The following is a 20,970-nucleotide window of genomic DNA, read 5'->3' on the forward strand; positions in this document are numbered from 1 at the left end:
TGTCCACACACTCAATCAAACAGACTCCAACCTCTCCACAATGGCCAAGACCAGAGAGCTGTGTAAGGACATCAGGGATAAAATTGTAGACCTACACAAGGCTGGGATGGGCTACAGGACAATAGGCAAGCAGCTTGGTGAGAAGGCAACAACTGTTGGTGCAATTATTAGAAAATGGAAGAAGTTCAAGATGACGGTCAATCACCCTCGGTCTGGGGCTCCATGCAAGATCTCACCTCGTGGGGCATCAATGATCATGAGGAAGGTGAGGGATCAGCCCAGAACTACACGGCAGGACCTGGTCAATGACCGGAAGAGAGCTGGGACCACAGTCTCAAAGAAAACCATTAGTAACACACTACGCCGTCATGGATTAAAATCCTGCAGCGCACGCAAGGTCCCCCTGCTCAAGCCAGCGCATGTCCAGGCCCGTCTGAAGTTTGCCAATGACCATCTGGATGATCCAGAGGAGGAATGGGAGAAGGTCATGTGGTCTGATGAGACAAAAATAGAGCTTTTTGGTCTAAACTCCACTCGCCGTGTTTGGAGGAAGAAGAAGGATGAGTACAACCCCAAGAACACCATCCCAACCGTGAAGCATGGAGGTGGAAACATCATTCTTTGGGGATGCTTTTCTGCAAAGGGGACAGGACGACTCTACCGTATTGAGGGGAGGATGGATGGGGCCATGTATCGCGAGATCTTGGCCAACAACCTCCTTCCCTCAGTAAGAGCATTGAAGATGGGTCGTGGCTGGGTCTTCCAGCATGACAACGACTCGAAACAGACAGCCAGGGCAACTAAGGAGTGCCTCCGTAAGAAGCATCTCAAGGTCCTGGAGTGGCCTAGCCAGTCTCCAGACCTGAACCCAATAGAAAATCTTTGGAGGGAGCTGAAAGTCCGTATTGCCCAGCGACAGCCCCGAAACCTGAAAGATCTGGAGAAGGTCTGTATGGAGGAGTGGGCCAAAATCCCTGCTGCAGTGTGTGCAAACCTGGTCAAGAACTACAGGAAACGTATGATCTCTGTAATTGCAAACAAAGGTTTCTGTACCAAATATTAAGTTCTGCTTTTCTGATGTATCAAATACTTATGTCATGCAATAAAATGCAAATTAATTACTTAAAAATCATACAATGTGATTTTCTGGATTTTTGTTTTAGATTCCGACTCTCACAGTAGAAGTGTACCTATGATAAAAATGACAGACCTCTACGTGCTTTGTAAGTAGGAAAACCTGCAAAATCGGCAGTGTATCAAATACTTGTTCTCCCCACTGTATTTCCACACAGGCTACATCTGAAATTTAAACCTATTCCCTACATAGTGCTTATACTATATAGTACCCTGTATAGTACTTTTGGCCAAAGCCTTTGCTGTCTGAAATGGCCCCCAATTCCCTTTAATATAGTGCACTAGTCTGGTTAAAGGTAGTGCACTACATAGGGAATAGGGTGCCATTTGGTACATTGCAGCCCCAGTGCTGCAGTGATGCTGCTGTGGTTTACGTAACCCTGCCTCTCCCTGGTCCCCAGCCCGCCCCCTTTCCCAAATTACTGAAGCTTCTGTGAGAGGAGAGGAGGAGTATTACATCACCAGTTAAATCACACTACCCAGTAGCCAGGCAGCACGCTGCTGGACTGTGGCAGCCCGGCAGATTCCTCTAGCTTCCCTCCCCTCCTCCTTCTCCTCGAGGTGTGTGTGTGTGTGTGTGTGTGTGTGTGTGTGTGTGTGTGTGTGTGTGTGTGTGTGTGTGTGTGTGTGTGTGTGTGTGTGTGTGTGTGTGTGTGTGTGTGTGTGTGTGTGTGTGTGTGTGTGTGTGTGCAGAGGAAGGGCTTTGCTTCCTTCCTCAGACACACACCCACACACTCACGTGCATGCACTAAACTAAACGTGCACAAACACACGCGCCCAGGGCCTAGCTCCAGAATAAGAATGGCATCCCCCTCCCAGTCCCCTGCCACTCCTGGCCTCAGCCTGTTAATCATCCCACTCCACACAGTAGTCATTAAACCCTTTCATCACGCCCCAACACCTAATGGCCTGGCCTGCATCTAACTGGGTTAAAGACTGTTATTAATCAATGACAAAAAAATACAAACATGTAAATAGATAGGCCAATCAATATAATAGATAGATACAGTTGATAAAAAGCATCTGCTTAAGACATAGCTATATTATTGATAGGCATACAAACAGAAGGAGACAGACAGACAGTTAGCTGATTCTCTCAGCTCAATGTATTGTATACACTCTTAGAAAAAAGTAGGAACATGACAGAACATCATTGCGTTCTTCCACTTCTGTCTACGCAGAAACATGCTATCTAGAACCTAAAAGGGTTATTCAGCTGTCCCCATAGGAGAGCCCTTTGAAAAACTAGTTTTGGTTCCAGGTAGAACCCTTTCCACAACCAAAAGGCTTCTACTTGAAACCAAAAAGGGTTCTACCTGGAACCAAAACTAGTTCTTCAAAGGGCTCTCCTATGGGGACAGCTGGTTCTAGATAGCATTTTTTTGTGTAGACAGAAGTGGAGGAACACAATGATTTTCTGTCATATTTCTACTGTATACATCACGCCATCCAGTTTTGACATCCTGGAAAAGAGAGAGTGGTCTCTCTCAACAAACTGACTCGGTTTGACTTTGAAGTGAAAATAATTTAAAAAGCACAGGAGTCAGCCATATGTTAACGTCTGATTACAAAATGCAATTGACTGTAATGGTCCTGGGTGTTAAAGGCCAGGAACAGGGAGATAAGTAATGCATATACTGCAGTTACACTTAAGACCATAGGGACTATTTGGGAGACATTACACAAAGGGTATCTACAGAAAGGGTAATTGGGTAACACTTTGCTGTACTGTTGGACTCCTTGAGTGAGGTGACAGGATTGACATTGGTTCCAGATACATATCCATCCACAAGGAGCCATAGAGTTTTGAGTGAGGTTCTAAATAAGATATTGATGCTTTGATATGCACATACATTGAAGTTGTCCTATATTTTCTCTATCATCTAAACTCTTCATTTACATTTGAAAGGGTGTTTGGATGGCTTTCATTTTCAACTTTTGAAGCTGGATTTATTCATCCAGCTCCAGGATAATTAATTGATTTATGTATGAGGTTGTTGCTACATGGACCAAAATGTCCATAGCAGCCAGTCACATCATAATCCATGATCTAGATTAGACAGACAAGTATCCTGCCCACAACAGTCTTTGGTCTAGAGAATGTCAAGTATGGATTTCGTTTTGTGCCCCATCATCAAAGCCATCTCTGGTAAAAGTAAAATGGAAATATCCGGGACAGCTCTACCACCAGACAGAGCACAGCTTGTTGCCAGATGTCTTTGTGGGTAATTCTTTGTTATTAGAGGAGCCAAGGGAGCTGCGTTGCAATAAATAGTAATTATCTCAATTTTAAATGTGGTCTGATCTATTATAACCTTTAAAGTCACAATAATATGCTCACAGGTTGATCAAGAGCTAGTCCACCCAGCCAGGCCCGCTAGACTATTGGATAAACTGGGGTCATGCGGCACAGCTCGATCAGTATTCATTTCCCAGTTTGCTTCACTGTCTCTTTGCTCTTGAGGATGTAATAAAACAATGGAGTAAGTGTGTTTTCTGAGCGGACTCTGGCTCACTTTATGGGAAACAGTAAGTAGCTGTCATGCCCCGTAATAACGACTGTTCCTCACTTTTAATTTGCACATGATTGAATAGCATGGTTTATTATTAAGCTCCCCCCCAAAAAAGGTAGGCCAGTTGAGAACAAATTCTCATTTACAACTGCGACCTGGCCAAGATAAAGCAAAGCAGTGCGACAAAAACAACAACACAGAGTTACACATAAATTAACGTACAGTCAATAACACAATAGAACATGTGTATACAGTGTGTGCAAATTAGGTAAGGAGCTAAGGAAATAAATGGGCCATAGTGGCAAAGTAATTACAATTTAGTAATTAACACTGGAGTGATAGATGTGCAAATGAGGATGTGCAAGTAGACATACTGGTGTGCAAAGAGCAGAAATAAACAAAAAAACAAATATGGGGATGAGGTAGATAGTTGGTTGGATGGATGGGCTATTTACAGATGGGCTGTGTACAGCTGCAGCGATCGGTAAGCTGCTTTGACAGTTTAAGTCAGCCGATGCTGACTTAAACCGCCGATGCTTGAAGTTAATGAGGGAGATATAAGTCTCAAACTTAAGTGATTTTTGAAATGTTCCAGTCATTGGCAGCAGAGAGCTCTATAGGGCTCTGGTCAAAAGTAGTGCACTATATAGGGCAGGGGTATTCAACTCTTAACCTATGAGGTCCGGAGCCTGCTGGTTTTCTGTTCTACATGATAATGATAATTAATTGCACACACCTGGTGTCCCAGGTCAAAATCAGTCCCTGATTAGAGGGCAACAATGAAAGAACACAGTGGAACTGGCTTCCAGGTCCAGAGTTGAGTTGGAGGGCTATAGGGAATAGGGTACCATTTTGGATGTATCCCAGGATATTCATGGGGTCCTCCTCCATGTGATTAAAGGGTCGCATGAACTTGAATGGCTGCCAATGAACCTCCTTATTGCTCCTACTTTCAGTGTTTACAGTCAGATTGTAGTCTAAAGAGTTTCCATTGAATCCCTAGGGCAGGGGTAAGCAACCCTCGCACTTCATGCTTTTAATTTAACCGACCTGGAAGACCAGGCGTGTTGAATTTAGGCGCTGAAATGATCAATTAGCTCAGTTGGTTAGGTGTGGTGCCTAGTTGGAACAAAATCCTGCAGTACCTGCGGTTACGGAGGAATAATAAACAGTAGATATATTCAATAGGATTTAAGGATTTAACAAAGATAGTAAAATGCAGTCAATTCAGTCTGTCCACTTGTGCTCTTTGCCTCTTACACTTGTCTGTCTGACCAAAGTATTGTGTGTGTGTGTGCGTAGAGACATCTTGGGGAGGTCAAGCGCGGGCGCGCGCGTGTGTGTGTGTGTGTGTACATGCAAGTGCGTGTGTAGGCTGTTGTCTCCCTCTGGTATCGAGTCCAGGAGATGGTCTCCTCTCACTCTTGATAGAGGACGATCACTCCAGCGCCATGAGGACTTGGCACTTGAACCATGGCACCCAGCTCCTCAGAGAAACCCAGTGTCAAACCCAGTGTCATACAGCCAGGGATCCCTGGACCTCTGCCATCACCACAGCCATCTTTTCTGGATTTTACTGAGTACAAAGCAACAATACAGTCCCTCAGTTCAGATATTTCAGAGCTAAACGCCACCAGTGGGTCTTGTGAATTGCTGTATTTTACAGGCAGCTTGGAAAAGAATGGGTTTCATATTGAGCTAATTGCACTGCAGATAGTCACTGAGTGGAGGAATATATAATGTTATGCAGTTCCTCCTGAAGGGTTGTTTGTCTCCCAAATGTGCTTGTGTTTGTGTTTTGGTGCAAAAAAAACGTTTGTTTGGCTCCCGGTTCTGTTTGGTGTTGCGTTGCTCTTTGAAAACATTATACGTACCGGTACAGTATCTATTAAAGAGTCATCACATCATGGCAGACTTTTACAGGAAGGAAAAACTCCACACATTACTCCCATGTAGTTTTTTTTTTCTCCATTTTCTCATTTTTTTATTTCACCTTTATTTAACCAGGTAGGCCAGTTGAGAACAAGTTCTCATTTACAACTGTGACCTGGCCAAGATAAAGCAAAGCAGTGCGACAAAAACAACACAGAGTTACAGATGGGATAAACAAACGTACAGTCAATAACACAATAGAAAATCTATATACAGTGTGTGCAAATGTAGTAAGAGTAGGGAGGTAAGGCAATAAATAGGCCATAGTGGCAAAATAATTACAATTTAGCATTAACACTGGAGTGATAGATGTGCAGATGATGATGTGCAAGTAGAGATACTGGGGTTCAAAGAGCAAAAATAAATAACAATATGGGGATGAGGTAGTTTGGTGGGCTATTTACAGATGGGCTGTGTACAGGTGCAGTGATCGGTAAGCTGCTCTGACAACTGATGCTTAAAGTTAGTGAGGGAGATATAAGTCTCCAGCTTCAGTGATTTTTGCAATTCGTTCCAGTCATTGGCAGCAGAGAACTGGAAGGAAAGGCAGCTAAAAGGGGAGTTGGCTTTGGGGATGACCAGTAAAATATACCTGCTGGAGCGCGTACTACGGGTGGGTGTTGCTATGGTGGCCAGAGATAAGGTGGGGCTTTACCTAGCAAAGACTTATAGATGACCTGGAGCCAGTGGGTTTGGCGACGAATATGAAGTGAGGGCCAGCAAACGTGAGCATACAGGTCGCAGTGGTAGGTAGTATATGGGGCTTTGGTGACAAAACGGATGGCACTGTGATAGACTACATCCAATTTGCTGAGTAGAGTGTTGGAGGCTATTTTGTTAATGACATCGCCGAAGTCAAGGATCAGTAGGATAGTCAGTTTTACAAGGGTATGTTTAGCAGCATGAGTGAAGGAGGCTTTGTTGCGAAATAGGAAGCCGATTCTAAATAAAATTTTGTATTGGAGATGCTTAATGTGAGTCTAGAAGGAGAGTGTACAGTCTAACCAGATACCTAGGTATTTGTAGTTGTCCACATATTCTAACTCAGAACCGTCCAGAGTAGTGATGCTAGCGGGCGGGCGGGTGCGGGCAGCGATCGGTTAAAAAGCATGCATTTAGTTTTACTAGCATTTAAGAGCAGTTGGAGGCCACGGAAGGAGTGCTGTATGGCATTGAAGCCCGTCTGGAGGTTTGTTAACAGTGTCCAAAGAAGGGCCAGAAGTATACAGAATGGTGTCGTCTGCGTAGAGGTGGATCAGAGAATCACCAGCAGCAAGAGCGACATCATTGATACACAGAGAAAAGAGTCACCCGATAATTGAACCCTGTGGAACCCCCATAGAGACTGCTAGAGGTCCGGACACCAGGCCCTCTGATTTGACACACTGAACTCTATCTGAGAAGTAGTTGGTGAACCAGGCGAGGCAGTCATTTGAGAAACCAAGGCTGTTGAGTCTGCCAATAAGAATGCGGTGATTGACAGAGTCGAAAGCCTTGGCCAGGTCGATGAAGACGGCTGCACAGTAATGTCTTTTATCGATGGCGGTTATGATATTGTTTAGGACCTTGAGCGTGGCTGAGGTGCACCCATGACCAGCTCGGAAACCAGATTGCATAGCGGAGAAGGTACGATGGGATTCGAAATGGTCGGTGATCTGTTTGTTAACTTGGCTTTCAAAGACTTTAGAAAGGCAGGGCAGGATGGATATAGGTCTATAACAGTTTGGGTTACCATACTCTCTGATTATGTTATAACTGTGAATGTGACTGCGAATCTCATGAGTTTTTTTTGTCCTTTCTGTGTCTCCGTAGGAATGACAGCGGCTGCCTCCCTGGTGTCTCTGGCCTGGGCCTTGGCATCCTATCAGAAAGCCCTACGAGACTCCCGGGATGATAAGAAGCCAATCAGCTACCTGGCCGTCATCATCCAGTTCTGCTGGCACTTCTTCACCATTGCCGCCCGGGTCATCACCTTCGCCCTGTTCGCCTCCGTGTTCCAGCTCTACTTTGGTATCTTCATCGTCCTCCACTGGTGCATTATGACCTTCTGGATAGTCCACTGTGAGACCGAGTTCTGCATCACCAAGTGGGAGGAGATTGTCTTCGACATGGTCGTGGGGATCATCTACATCTTCAGTTGGTTTAATGTGAAGGAGGGTCGTACTCGGTGTAGGCTTTTCATCTACTACTTTGTGATCCTGCTGGAGAACACTGCTCTGAGTGCCCTGTGGTACCTGTACCGCGTCCCTCAGAGCACCGACGCCTTTGCCGTCCCCGCCCTCTGTGTCATCTTCAGCAGCTTCCTCACCGGCATCGTCTTCATGCTCATGTACTACGCCTTCTTTCACCCCAATGGGCCCCGATTCGGACGCTCACCCAGCCTCGTGCTGGACGACCCCACGGCTGCCTTCACGCTGCCTGCCGAGGGGGCCACCAACTCGCTGAGGTCCAACCGTGGTGCGCCTCTCATCTCAGGGGATGGCACCATTGGCAGGGACGGCAAATACACAGAGAGGGACGGCTGCATGCCCGTGTTTCAGGTGAGACCCACCGCCCCCTCCACGCCGTCCTCCCGTGCCCCACGCATCGAGGAGACGGTCATCAAAATAGACCTGTGTCGGAACCGCTATCCGGCCTGGGAAAGGCACGTATTGGACAGGAGTATACGCAAGGCCATCCTGGCCATCGATTGCTCCCCTACGCCGCCCAGACTCCAGTACAAAGATGACACTACAGTTCAGGAGCGCCTGGAGTATGAGACCACGTTGTAGCCCTACACTGCTGCCTGGATGTTGGATGCCTGGATGTTGGATGCCTGGATGTTGGATCCTTGGAAATGCAAAACCGTAACAAAGGATGACCATCAACTTGGATTTACAGCAGGACTGTGGCAATAATAAGTTATTAGCTCTCTCACTCACTCTACATACTAGCATTGAACCATGATGTTGATTGTCATGGGCAAGAATAGACACAATTTATTAGTTGATGTGACGGAGGGATATATTAATGTTTTCTAAACAGAGTTCCTCTTTTTGGGTTTATTTGGTTGATGTTGTCGTTATTGTATTTACATTTTTTTTAAATTTTACTTACGTTCGTCAGGGAATCTCTTATTTGATAAAAGGCCATTGCACACACACATATAAAAAAATGTAGCCCAATAGTCTATCATAATAAAAGCAGTGTTCTAATGAATGATATCATGCCCTTTCATAACAGATCCTTATGAAGGTTCGTAACAGGTTATAACAAGTTATTAATGTTTACCTACGATATCTCATATTTACATGAATTTCTATTACCAACATCTTAGACCTGCAAATATGTACTTTACATTTATAGGATACAAGTAATATCCCCTGATATAGTGGACGTGTTGATTAACAAAAATAAGAAAAAAAAGGTCAGTTAATGGTCCTGATTCATATTTAGGATGGTTCTAGTTATTTCTAATTCAAAGAAAACAGGTGACAAAGTAGTACACGCGTAGTCCGTGATGTAATTAGCGACATGAGTAGGGCGTTGTGTCTGTCATACTTTACATGTGTACTGGCCCATGAGTTCTGATCTGATTTCATCAGCCATGTTGTCCTAGTGCCAAAAGGTCTGAAACTACTGGATTTTGTGGCTGTGACTGCCAGTAACTGGATATTAGTAGATTCAGGCAGGGCAGAACTGCTATTTACTTTGAAGAAGCTTAGTACTGTACATGGTAATCATGCTGTTTATATGCTAAATAAAACCGGAATGTTCGTGTATTGTGGAGAGACTGAAGGACAAACCTCATCTTTGTTCTCGCCTGGATAAAAGGCGGCATGCCAAGAAAACCTTCCTGGCAGCTCCTATTTACAGTCCAGCCTCGTCCAGCTGTGGTCTGGGCTGCCATGCGTCCATATGGCTGATAAGGATCAGTCTGCTGGGCCACATAGTGCTGTTCTGTACGGAGAGGAGGAGAGGATAAGAGACAAACGAGCAGCCACTTCAGCCAAACTACTCTCATAACTGAAGCACCTGCAGGATCTACTGTCATCATAGATGCCGCATTCTTTTTTACGTTTTACCTAACTGATGTAAAAGTGTATTGCCATCCGTGTGTGTGGGAGGGAAGTGTGTGTATGTGTGTGTGTGTGTGTGTATGCGTGCGCGCTCATGCGTGCTTATAAGAGAGGAAAAGCATGGCGCAGGATGGTATGTGTAGATGCCACAATCAGTGGTCAGTTTGTCTGCAGCTATATATTGTAGTGCAATGAACTAGAGACATGCACTTCAGCACTATGGTGTGAAAGGCTGCTGTAGCCTATACTCAACACAAGATCAGTACCAATTCTAGGGTGTATACCACTATCATTGTAGCTGTCAACATCCAACATCAATGGTGTCAAGATGGGCTTTTAAGCAGGAAACAACAAGTATTTCACCTTTTATGCTCTGACTTAAGCCCCAGGCACTATGACTGTGGATGTGATATCTAAAAATATCTTCAAATATCTTGCAAAGGTGTCTTCACAAAAAAGAAAGTGTGTAGCTTCTCTTTCAGTTCTAGGTCACAAGCGCTTCTTTTTTATGTCTTGTTCGTTTGAACTATGGAGAGAAGAGGGTGACAAGGAGGAGGGAAAAAAACAAGCACAAAACTTCTGTGGAATTAATCAGAGCACATTGAGGGAAGGAAACCATGATATTCAATGTGAGAGTGAGAAAAGGCCATTGATCAGTCCAGAAAGATGTGTCTGTTGTTTTCGACTAGAGCCAGATTTGAAATCTCTACTGAATGGTTCAGATTTATTTTTGTTGAATTGTTTTTGTTGAAATGTCTTATTTGAATTATTCATATCCGTTCGTATGTGGGAAATTCTTGGTTTAATTTGCTTTCACATCATTTGCCTTGTTGTTGCGACATCACACAAATTGTCTTAGTTATGTCTGTTCCCTTCTGTTCTGTGGTATGTTTTACTCAACACCATTAAATATTCAGAAGTGAATGCTGCTACACATTCAAGGAACTCTCTAAAAAGTTTTGGGGGGTAATACATGCAGAAGCACTGGGTAAAACCATGTCCACAGCTCTGTTTACTTCTTCTGAGTTGAATTCAGTGTGGATGAGCATAAATGGTGCAACACGTTTTATTACAACTTATCTTTTCAGTTTCTCTCATTAACCTAGGGCTGTCATATGGATCCGGCCTGAGAGCCCCTTCAATCCGGCCTGTTTGAGTGTATATATATATTTTTCATTAATAAAAAATGTAGAATTATTTCTGGGGAAAACAATCTCAATCGACATTGAAATGGCAACAACAACAACAAATATGAAACGGTAGAAATGATAATGGACTTACATTTATAGTCTCTTTATGCTGCTCTACACCAACTCAACTCCAAGAAAACAGAGCTGTGGACATGATTTTACCCAGTGCTTCTGCATGTAATACCAAAAAAAAACTTTTTGGAGAGTCTCTTGAACGTGTAGCGGCATTCACTTCTGAATATTTAATGGAGTTGAGTAAAACATACCACAGAACAGTCACCGAAAAGCTAGACAGTCAGGGAGCATAAACATTTCCAAAAGCGATGGATAGAGGGCAATTTTCAGCAAACTTTGACGGCGAGGAAATATAACCAATTTTAAGTGTGGCTCTCCGGACCTTGGTGAAGACCGAATGCAGCCTGTGGGGCAAAATGAGTTTAACGCCCCTGCATTAACCTGTCTGTGTTTTAAGGTTAATTTTTAAAAAAAGCAGATTTTTATTTATTTACAATGAAGACAGAAACCAAACGGCACGGGGGGAAATCAAGAAAGCACAGGCTTAGAAATGAGCAAATTATCATGAATGGCACAACACTGGTGCTTTTGTTCTATTTTATCTTGGGATCTCTTATTTAGGTCTGCTATTGATGATACACTTAAAGAGGTCAAATGAATTGCTCATCATTAACTAGTCAATCATTGAAGGTCACTTGGCCTGGTTCCATCTCCTCATCAATAAAACATGTAGTAAATTATTCTCTCAATGTCACGTTGCACGTCTTTAGCTTGTGTTGCTTTCCTTTAGTCAATCTGATCCATGTTAACATGAGATTTTATCATCCCATTATTTGCTTTCAACTGCTATTTTCATTTTCAGTGAGAGTCCCAGTGTTGATGATTTATTGGGGTCACGGCCACAAATAGACAACGCGAGTCTTGTTTTTCAGAATAGTGGTGTGTCTGACTGTGTCCTCATCCAGTGATATCCACATAGGTTTCCTCAGTATTCATGTATATTGCGAAAAATGTACAGATACAACAACTGCTGTCAGTCCCATCCAAATGAACACCCACTGGACTCACCCAGTACACCACCTCTACAGTGGCTTGCGAAAGTATTCATCCCCCTTGGCATTTTTCCTATTTTGTTGCCTTACAACCTGGAATTAAAATGGATTTTTTGGGGGGTTTGTATCATTTGATTTACACAACATGCCTACCACTTTGAAGATGCAAAATATGTTTTATTGTGAAACAAACAAATAAGACAAAAAAACAGAAAACTTGAGTGTGCATAACTATTCACTCCCCCCCCCCCCAAAGTAAATACTTTGTAGAGCCACCTTTTGCAGCAATTACAGCTGCAAGTCTCTTGGGGTATGTCTCTATAAGCTTGGCACATCTAGCTACTGGGATTTTTCCCCATTCTTCAAGGCAAAACTACTCCAGCTCCATCAAGTTGGATGGGTTCCGCTGGTGTACAGCAATCTTTAAGTTATACCACAGATTCTCAATTGGATTGAGGTCTGGGCTTTGACTAGGCCATTCCAAGACATTTAAATGTTTCCCCTTAAACCACTCGAGTGTTGCTTTAGCAGTATGCTTAGGGTCATTGTCCTGCTGGAAGGTGAACCTCCGTCCCAGTCTCAAATCTCTGGAAGACTGAAACAGGTTTCCCTGAAGAATTTCCCTGTATTTAGCGCCATCCATCATTCCTTCAATTCTGACCAGTTTCCCAGTCCCTGCCGATGAAAAACATCCCCACAGCATGATACTGCCACCACCATGTTTCACTGTGGGGGTGGTGTTCTCAGGGTGATGAGAGGTGTTGTGTTTGCGCCAGACATTGCGTTTTCCTTGATGGCCAAAATGCTCAATTTTAGTCTCATCTGACCAGAGTACCTTCTTCCATATGTTTGGGGAGTCTCCCACATGCCTTTTGGCGAATACCAAACGTGTTTGCTTATTTTCTTTAAGCAATGGCTTTTTTTCTGGCCACACTTCCGTAAGGTCCAGCTCTGTGGAGTGTACAGCTTAAAGTGGTCCTATGGATAAATACTTCAATCTCCGCTGTGGAGCTTTGCAGCTCCTTCAGGGTTATCTTTGGTCTCTGTTGCCTCTCTGATTAATGCCCTCCTTGCCTGGTCCGTGAGTTTTGGTGGGCGGCCCTCTCTTAGCAGGTTTGTTGTGGTGCCACATTCTTTCCATTTTTTAATAATGGATTTAATGGTGCTCCGTGGGATGTTGAAGGTTTCAGATATTTTTTTTATAACCCAACCCTGATCTGTACTTCTCCACAACTTTGTCCCTGACCTGTTTGGAGAGCTCCTTGGTGTTCATGGTGCCCCTTGCTTAGTGGTGTTGCAGACTCTGAGGCCTTTCAGAACAGATGTGTGTATATATGCTGAGATCATGTGACACTTAGATTGCACACAGGTGGACTTTATGTAACTAATTATGTGACTTCTGAAGGTAATTGGTTGCTTCCAGATCTTATTTAGGGGCTTTCATAGCAAAGGGGGTGAATACATATGCACACACAACTTTTCAGTTTTTAATTTTTTATACTTTTTTTAAACAAGTAATTTTTTAAATTTCACATCACCAATTTGGACTATTTTGTGTATGTCCATTACATGAAATCCAAATAAAAATCAATTTAAATTACAGGTTTTAATGTACCAAAATAGGAAAAACGCCAAGGGGGATGAATACATTTGCAAGGCACTGTAAAAATACGAGACTTGTGCGAGACTTACAATCTAGCCAATGTTCTACTATTTCTATCTTTAGAAAAAAGTAGTGTTGAGCTTAGGGTCAAATATGAATATGTGTCAGTCATTTTTATAGGGCAGAGTGTCAGGAAAGGTCAAAAGAGTCATTATTAGTACATCAAAAATACATTCCCTGTTGTCACAACGGAGTGGGAAAATCTCCTTTGGTCTTGTGGGTGATAATGATGAAATTATTATTACACCATCTGTAAAACCCATCTATACAGAAACACTTTTCAGGAAGGCGTCTTATTCTTTAATAAAAATAAATAAATGTTTTAGCACATCCAGGGATGAATCTCAGACTACCCTTGTTCATCATCATCTCTGAAAAAGTGTGTAAATTGTACATATACCTACCTCAACTTGGTTTCTGAACAGAATACCCTCCTCTGACGTCATTGATACATGATACTGTACTGATCTTCTTACCAAGAGCATAAATCCAAATGTGAAACAAATGATAAGGCGTTCAGTGTTTTGATGGTGGATGCTATTCTGTTTACCACTGTAAGTGCATCAGCAAGCAGACTGAGACAACAGGAAAATGCACTTGTCAACAAACCCGCTTCATTGTTTAAGAGGAATTCATGGTTGTGACTATTTAAGCTGCTTAGGCCTATATCTGTTTCGTTTGCCTTAAGAAAATATTTCTATGCTTTTGTTTAATTTCTTTCAATCTCATAAGGATTTGTTTTTGTCCTCTGGTTTTGTGGTTATGATGATCAAAGTGGTGTGAGGTCTCTAGGTTTATCAAAGTTCTCTGTTCACGGCCCAATAGCAATGTGTTTCTATACAGTTACTGTGCTTATACTATTATATAATTATCCACAATGCAAGATAGACCTATTAAGCTCACAGTTTAAATGAGAACCCTTGACCCAGGAAATGAAATTGTCTTTCTTGTAGCAGGTCATACTGAAGACTTCTAACAAAAGGAACTACTAATATTATGTATTGATTTGGATCCATTATTGGGGGTTGAGTTTTGTTTTGAGGTATTCATCAACATTAGATACTAGTAATGTAGACAAATAGCAGTGATGTATTGTATCATACTATTCCAGCCCTACTGTAGCCAATATAACATTAGTACAAGCACAGTAACAAATGAACATAGGAATGTCATTCCATTTTGTTAACTTCGAAAGCATAGTGTACAGATGTCATTAGTGTCTCAGTTGCAAATGGAAGATCACAATAGTAATTGAAAAACAAACTATATAACTGTAAATAAATGTATGCAAATGTACATGTTAAAAGAACATTCCTCTCAGAGTCCTGATTGTGAAGGGTGTCTGTTGACTGGAGGTCGCCGCCACAAGACGGCAGTTACATATGATGTAATACAGATTAAAATAGTGTGGTGTATGTGATGTATTAAATGACAAAAATGCAAAAAAACTAAAAAACTGTTAATTATTGGTATTTTAAGTTACATTGTGTAATGAAAGTCTGAAGTGCTTGGACTGCATTAAATCAGAATTAAACTAATGTTATTGTAAATTGAACAGTAAAAACAGAACATGACATTTTTGTATATATTGGATTTTTGTAAATTTTTATTTGATTCTAATGCAACACAAAGTACCTAAATTAATTTAATAAAGTACACTGTGGCCATTTTTTCAGCCTCCACTTAGTTAATTTGTGTTTTGTTAACACAGGTTGTCACATTATGTGCATGCAACTCTAAAGATATGGATATAATGGTAATGTATTATACCATGATTCATATATTTTCACTAGAGCCACTGGTTATACAGCATTCCAACAGCATTGTTATTGATATAATGCAGTGTTTGCAGAATGGGCAGTGAATGAACAAAAGATCAGCACATTTACACACCGATACATTTAAGTGCATCGAGTTCTTGGCTTTGAATACTGTGTGCATACAGTATGCAAATAGGTAGGTGTGGGTAAAATGTACATTCTGCATGATGACATACTAGATAATAGGTGCAATTTACCTCTTCATTCATTATCGAAGAGGCTGTATCCATTGACAATGTATGTGTCCCAAATAGGACCTTATTCCCTATTTAGTGTACTACTTTTGACCAGACCCTATAACCCTATGGGCCCTGGCCAAAAGTACTGCACTACATGGATTAGGGTGCCATTTGGGACACAACCAGTGGCTACTGCAGCCCACCAGAGGCGAATAGGTGAACAGGATATCACACAGGACAGGCAGGGAGAGCTGTACAGGTGTCAAAGCCTCATAACTAGACAGTACTGGACTGAAATAAGCTGTACAATATGTGATGTGGATGCCAACAATGTTCCATTACTCAGATCTTTGCAGGCCTGAGTTTGAGCTCTAAGCATCTCTGCAGATAAACCAAAACAGTTTCGCTTTGTTCTTAAGAGTAGTAACAATGTAGTATAACACTGAGTTTGTGGTGTTGCTCATCACTGTGAGATGTAAGTGTGATGGAGTTTGTCTGCTGAGAAATATCCCCAAAAGCCATTGAAGAAATCCCATCATTCTTTATTGGAAATATTATGTAATTCTCACCTTTGGATTGGCATCAGTGGGCAGTGTTTTTATTCAACAACTTAGTACAGAAAAATACACTAAATGGGTTTTATCATAGGCTACACATTACAGTGAACTTTAACATTAGTTACATTTGACGTATATGCCAGAAATAATTACTTGATCATTCTTATTGAAGCATTACAACCCTGAAAACCACTAGTGCAGAAAAGTTACCCAGAGGTTTTATTCAAGAAAATTGTATATTCTGTTTGAAACCACTTCCCAAATACTGTATCTTGAAATGGCTGTCTGTGGCTCCATTTGCATTTAAGAGTACTGAACAAAAATATAAAACGCAACATTCAACAATTTCAAAGAGATTACTGAGTTACAGGAAATCAGTCAATTGAAATAAATAAATTAGTTCCTAATCAATGGATTTCACATGACTGGAAATAGATATGCATCTGTTGGTCAGACACCTTAAAAAAATGGGCCTCACAATGGGCTTCAGGATCTCATCACGGTATTTCTATGCATTCAAATTGCCATCGATAAAATGCAATTGTGTTTGTTGTCCGTAGCTTATGCCTGCCCATACCATAACCACACCACCACGGGGCACTCTGTTCACGTTGACATCAGCAAACCGCTGACCCACACACCACTATACATGTGGTCTGCGGTTGTGAGGCTGGTTGGATGAACTGCCAAACGCTAAGACGTTGGAGGCAGCTTATGGTAGAGAAATTAACAACAGTAAAGAAATTAACAGTTCTGGTGGACATTCCTGCAGTCAAGCATGTCAATTGCACACTCCCTCAAAACTTGAGACACCTGTGGCATTGGGTTTTGTGACAAAACAGCACATTTTAGAGTGGCCTTTAGGTGCATCTGTGTAATGATCATGCTATTTAATCAGCTTCTTAATATGCCACACCTGTCACGTGGATAGATTGCCTTGGCAAAGAAGAAATGCTCACTAACAGGGATGTACATTTTTTATTTTATTTGTACATATAGAACATTTCTGTTTTCATTTATTGCAGTTCATGGGACCAACACTTTATATGTTGTGTTTAAATTTGTTCAGTGTATAAAGAGTATTTTTAAAGGAATTACTTGTAACTAGCAACACTCATTAAAACATGTTTATTGTAACATTACAAATAATTTCCGTCTTGAATCACACTGACAATGGACCTCAATAGGTTTTAAAAGTGCATAGGCTACAGTACATACCTACATAATACAACAATGTACAAATGAAAGAAATTATATAATTATTTCAATCAAAAGGCAAACATTCTACACAGACGAAAGAAAATAACACAGCCCAGTCTCCATACCTATATTGTTCCCTGTATATCAATTGCTATATTGTTCCAATATTTGCAGTTGTTAAACAAAAGAAAGGCCTCTTAAATTGAAATTGTTGCCAGTGGAACTTTGAACAATTTGTGCAAATCAATTGTGGAATCATACAACAATGCACAAATGTCTTCAATTTGCACATTTGACATTAACCATTATAATGACACTTGTAGGCTATATGACACCTTTACAATTTACCTTATTTTCTGTACTTGGTTTGTGACAAACTGAGTGGAAAAAGTACTAATATAGTGAAATAACAGAAACCGGGAATCAGTTAAACATTCAATTGATCACATGATAATACTCAAACAGTTTGTCTTAAAAACAAGTAACTGCTTCATTTAACTAACAAAAGGCTATTCAAAAGGATATTTATTTGTCTTTATGCCTGCTGTGGAATCGCTCTAGTAATGCTCGAAGGACATTCCCAGGAATTATTTGGTGTCTGTCAATGAGTGCTTGAACTGCTTGCTGTGTCTGCAAATCAGAAAAGGAAAATTCTCTGACCCCGTCTTTCCCAATCATTTGACTTTTGTGTGCTCTACATGTCAGACAGTAAGTAACCATTAAATTACAGTTGCATAATGACTTACCTTTTCAGCTAATTCTGCTGCACTAATGTTATGGTCGTATGGGATGGGGTTGCCTAGGTATGTACGAAACTTCACAGGAAATCCCCCATAGACAGGGGCCATCGGCACGCGGAACTTTTCATACGACCATCTGAAAAAGCCTGAGAAATATAAAATGTTCACGTTAATTTGAGCTATAATGAGGTTTAAATAAAATAAGTTACACTGCAATTAAAATTAATAGTTAAGCATACATACTTAACCGTCCGAGAGATCGGAATCCTTCCCTGACGTTTTGAGTAAACATCGGAATTATTGGCTGAAAATTTTAAAGAAGACATTAAATATCTAAGATGATTTCAGATAAAGTTATGCTCCTGTGTGAGAGTAAGAAGTGACATGTACTGTCTGTCCCCAAATGGCATTCTATTCCCTATAGGGCTCCAGTCAAAAGTAGTGCACTATATAGGGAATAGGGTGCCATTTGGGACACAGCCTGTGAGAACAAAGAAGGGAGACAAAAACCAATATGTACCACTTTGGAATCGATAGCCACTTGTGCAAAGCCCTTTCTCTTCCCCCAGAGCAGTGGATAGGTCTCGTCACTGAGGAGGGCTTCCCTCACGCCTCCAGGTGAGATGCCCAGGAGGTGGCCACTTTTTAGGGCCTTCACACACTCCTCCTGGGGCCCGTGGATGACACTGAACACCTCCAACAGCAGCTTGAACCCTACAGAGAACATTAAAAGGTCCTGCTTTTAGGGTCTAAGTAGCTCATGTAGTAAGAATGGACTACGGCAGCTGTAGGCTATACACTTTACTGATCAACTAGATACAGAGGGCTGAATGTAACATCTCACTTTTATATTTAGATACTGGGAAATTAAACTGTGAAGATCTTACCTGGAACTTTGAACAGAAAGTAATCAGCGACTGAGTGAACAATCCGTCCCTTTTGAATGATGACCTTTGCCAGAAAGTAATAATAGTCAATGGGAATAGCCCCATGATAATAGACTATAAGAGCTGCTCCTTCATCTGGAATCTTCTCCATACCATGGATTTCATATCCTGTTTTGAAATAGACACATTTATATAAGCATTGGCAATAGTCATTGTCATGGTAAAACGGAAGTAAACAAAGCAATAAACAAACACCCTGCAACATCCCCTGGCATACACACAATATTTATTTAACTAGGCAAGTCAGTTAAGAACAAATTCTTATTTACAATGACGGCCTACCCCGGCCAAATCCTAACCCGGACGACGCTGGGCCAATTGTGCGCCGCCCTATGGGACTCCAAATCACGGCAGGTTGTGATACAGCCTGGAAACGAACCAGGGTCTGTAGTGATGCAGTGCCTTAGACCACTTCGCCACTTGTATAAATACCGTGCCAGATGAACCCGTGGCCATCCCATAATGTTGCCAGCGTTTTTCTAGCACCATCCCACAGGTTGTTGGAGTAGGCCTCCCTGAGCTGGTTCTTGTGTTTGTACACATGGAGGAAGAGGATGGAAAGGTAGAGGAAGATCACAATGAGGAAGGGCATGATGAAAACGACAACCAGAGGGGTGAAAACCCAGGTCAGGTACTCCAGATAGCTCAGATAGTCTTCCAGGGGTCCTAGTCCTGACCATTCCTCAAATGTGTGAAAGAGGCAGGCTAGTAAATCATCTCCATCACCAAACATGCAGGACTCGTTCCCATTTGACATACTGCCTGCCACAGTTAGCCTCTCCCAAAGGAAGCCAAGTCGAATGAGGACACCATCTGCCAATGGGCAGGCCTGAAGTATAGAATGGAGAGAAGAAGGCTAATGTACAATAGCAATACATTAAAGTAAATCAAATTACAATGAGAGCATGTTTTACACATGCTGGTTAATATACAAATAATGAAATCAGCATGCATAAATTAACAATTAGCTAGATGAAGTGCAGCTATTTGATAAACAACCCAAATAGCAAGTAATCAAATGGTATTTGCAGCATCACTGAATGAAAAATTATAAAATGTAGCTAGCTAGCTATAAGTTCTTAAAAGGTAATACTTCACAAACCTTTTATTTTTCCAGCGTAAATAATACTGGGGACAGATCATTCCAGGGCCAGACTCTAAAGACAAATGAAAGTAAATGCCATTCATTCACCACTTGTGACAGCTGAGTTAGCTAGCTACGTTAGCTGTGTACTGTCTTGACACCACTCGTTAACGCGCTGTAATAACTAGCTAGCTAGCGAATAACATACTAGCTAGTGAGCTACAACTTTAAAGTCCAATTTAAAACTAGACACCTTAGCAAACTAGACACAATAATGAAAAAGCTGCTCATTATGAATCGCATTTCCCTCGATTACCTAGCAAACTTTTAATTTACACAGTAGGTACAAAGATATACTTCTGTTTGTGGTAACGTTAGCTAGTTCTTGAGGCTGAATGACCTCAATTACGTTAGCATTGACATCAATGCATAACGAGCTAACGTTAGTACAGCTACTGCATGAACATCTATACTAGTTATTGCATAAATAACAATACCATATTTTAATGAAATAATTACATACTTTTTTAGCACTGGTTTGATCCCCTTGGAAAGTCGATAGCAGGAAGATTACAGATTATTTTCTTCTTTGTTCAACCGGTTCCTTATTCATGTGACACAAGCAGGAACGAATGTCATCGAGGCAAAACAACTTGTGTGGAATGAACTGCAGTGGAATAGGCTTTATGTTAGCTAGCTTGTATATTTTATGTCTGAATTTGATCAGATAGCAAATGTGAACCACATGATGATTAATAATGGAAGATCGAATGTGGTTGTCGACATTATTTTTAGCCAAATGAGCTTGGCTGGAGATGATCATGGGACAATACACTGATTGTGCTCAAGAGCTTTTGTACAGTAAGTAACGTTAAGTTAGCTCACA

The 20,970-nt window shown here is 41.6% G+C and overlaps 3 protein-coding genes across 6 annotated transcripts in view; 1 reads left to right on the forward strand and 2 right to left on the reverse strand.

Moving 5' to 3' along the window:
- Positions 1 to 10,118, forward strand: part of LOC139550762 (XK-related protein 4-like) — a 63,833-nt gene extending 53,715 nt beyond the window's left edge. The window contains exon 3 of the mRNA XM_071361893.1: positions 7,392 to 10,118. Within this exon, the coding sequence (XP_071217994.1) occupies positions 7,392 to 8,350 (959 nt within the window). The 3' untranslated portion in view covers positions 8,351 to 10,118. The remainder of the gene's footprint in view (positions 1 to 7,391) is intronic.
- The window catches only part of buc (bucky ball), a 97,841-nt gene extending 86,819 nt beyond the window's left edge, over positions 1 to 11,022 (reverse strand). The window contains exon 1 of the mRNA XM_071361892.1: positions 11,012 to 11,022. The gene's annotated coding sequence lies outside the window, so the exon portion shown is untranslated. The remainder of the gene's footprint in view (positions 1 to 11,011) is intronic.
- Positions 11,023 to 17,226: 6,204 nt separating this feature from the next.
- On the reverse strand, positions 17,227 to 20,742 carry LOC139550765 (DGAT1/2-independent enzyme synthesizing storage lipids-like). Of its 4 annotated transcripts, XM_071361895.1 has the most exons (8): positions 20,608 to 20,742; positions 20,103 to 20,157; positions 19,433 to 19,829; positions 18,941 to 19,108; positions 18,574 to 18,767; positions 18,297 to 18,357; positions 18,060 to 18,199; positions 17,227 to 17,943 (listed from the first exon to the last, which is right to left on the reverse strand). In XM_071361895.1, the coding sequence occupies exons 3-8, from the start codon at positions 19,755 to 19,757 to the stop codon at positions 17,839 to 17,841; spliced, it is 993 nt and encodes a 330-aa protein (XP_071217996.1). In that variant the 5' UTR covers positions 19,758 to 19,829; positions 20,103 to 20,157; positions 20,608 to 20,742; the 3' UTR covers positions 17,227 to 17,838. The 4 variants fall into 4 exon arrangements, with proteins under 4 accessions (XP_071217996.1, XP_071217998.1, XP_071217997.1 ...); XM_071361897.1 differs by lacking the exon at positions 19,433 to 19,829; XM_071361896.1 differs by lacking the exons at positions 20,103 to 20,157; positions 20,608 to 20,742 and having other exon boundaries at positions 19,608 to 19,829.
- Positions 20,743 to 20,970: the final 228 nt, after the last annotated feature.

Source organism: Salvelinus alpinus, chromosome 23 (assembly GCF_045679555.1).
Source record: "Salvelinus alpinus chromosome 23, SLU_Salpinus.1, whole genome shotgun sequence".
NCBI lineage: Eukaryota > Metazoa > Chordata > Actinopteri > Salmoniformes > Salmonidae > Salvelinus > Salvelinus alpinus.

What these genes read in the sequence shown, in the direction of transcription:
- LOC139550765 (XM_071361895.1), bottom strand. Translation starts at nt 19,757, where the DNA reads ATGTCAAATGGGAACGAGTCCTGCATGTTTGGTGATGGAGATGATTTA. An exon ending in CCACGGGTTCATCTGGCACG is followed by an intron (nt 19,109 to 19,432) that starts GTATTTATACAA and finishes ATTTCAAAACAG; the next exon opens with GATATGAAATCCATGGTATG. An exon ending in CAGCAGAATTAGCTGAAAAG is followed by an intron (nt 17,944 to 18,059) that starts GTAAGTCATTAT and finishes TCTGATTTGCAG; the next exon opens with ACACAGCAAGCAGTTCAAGC.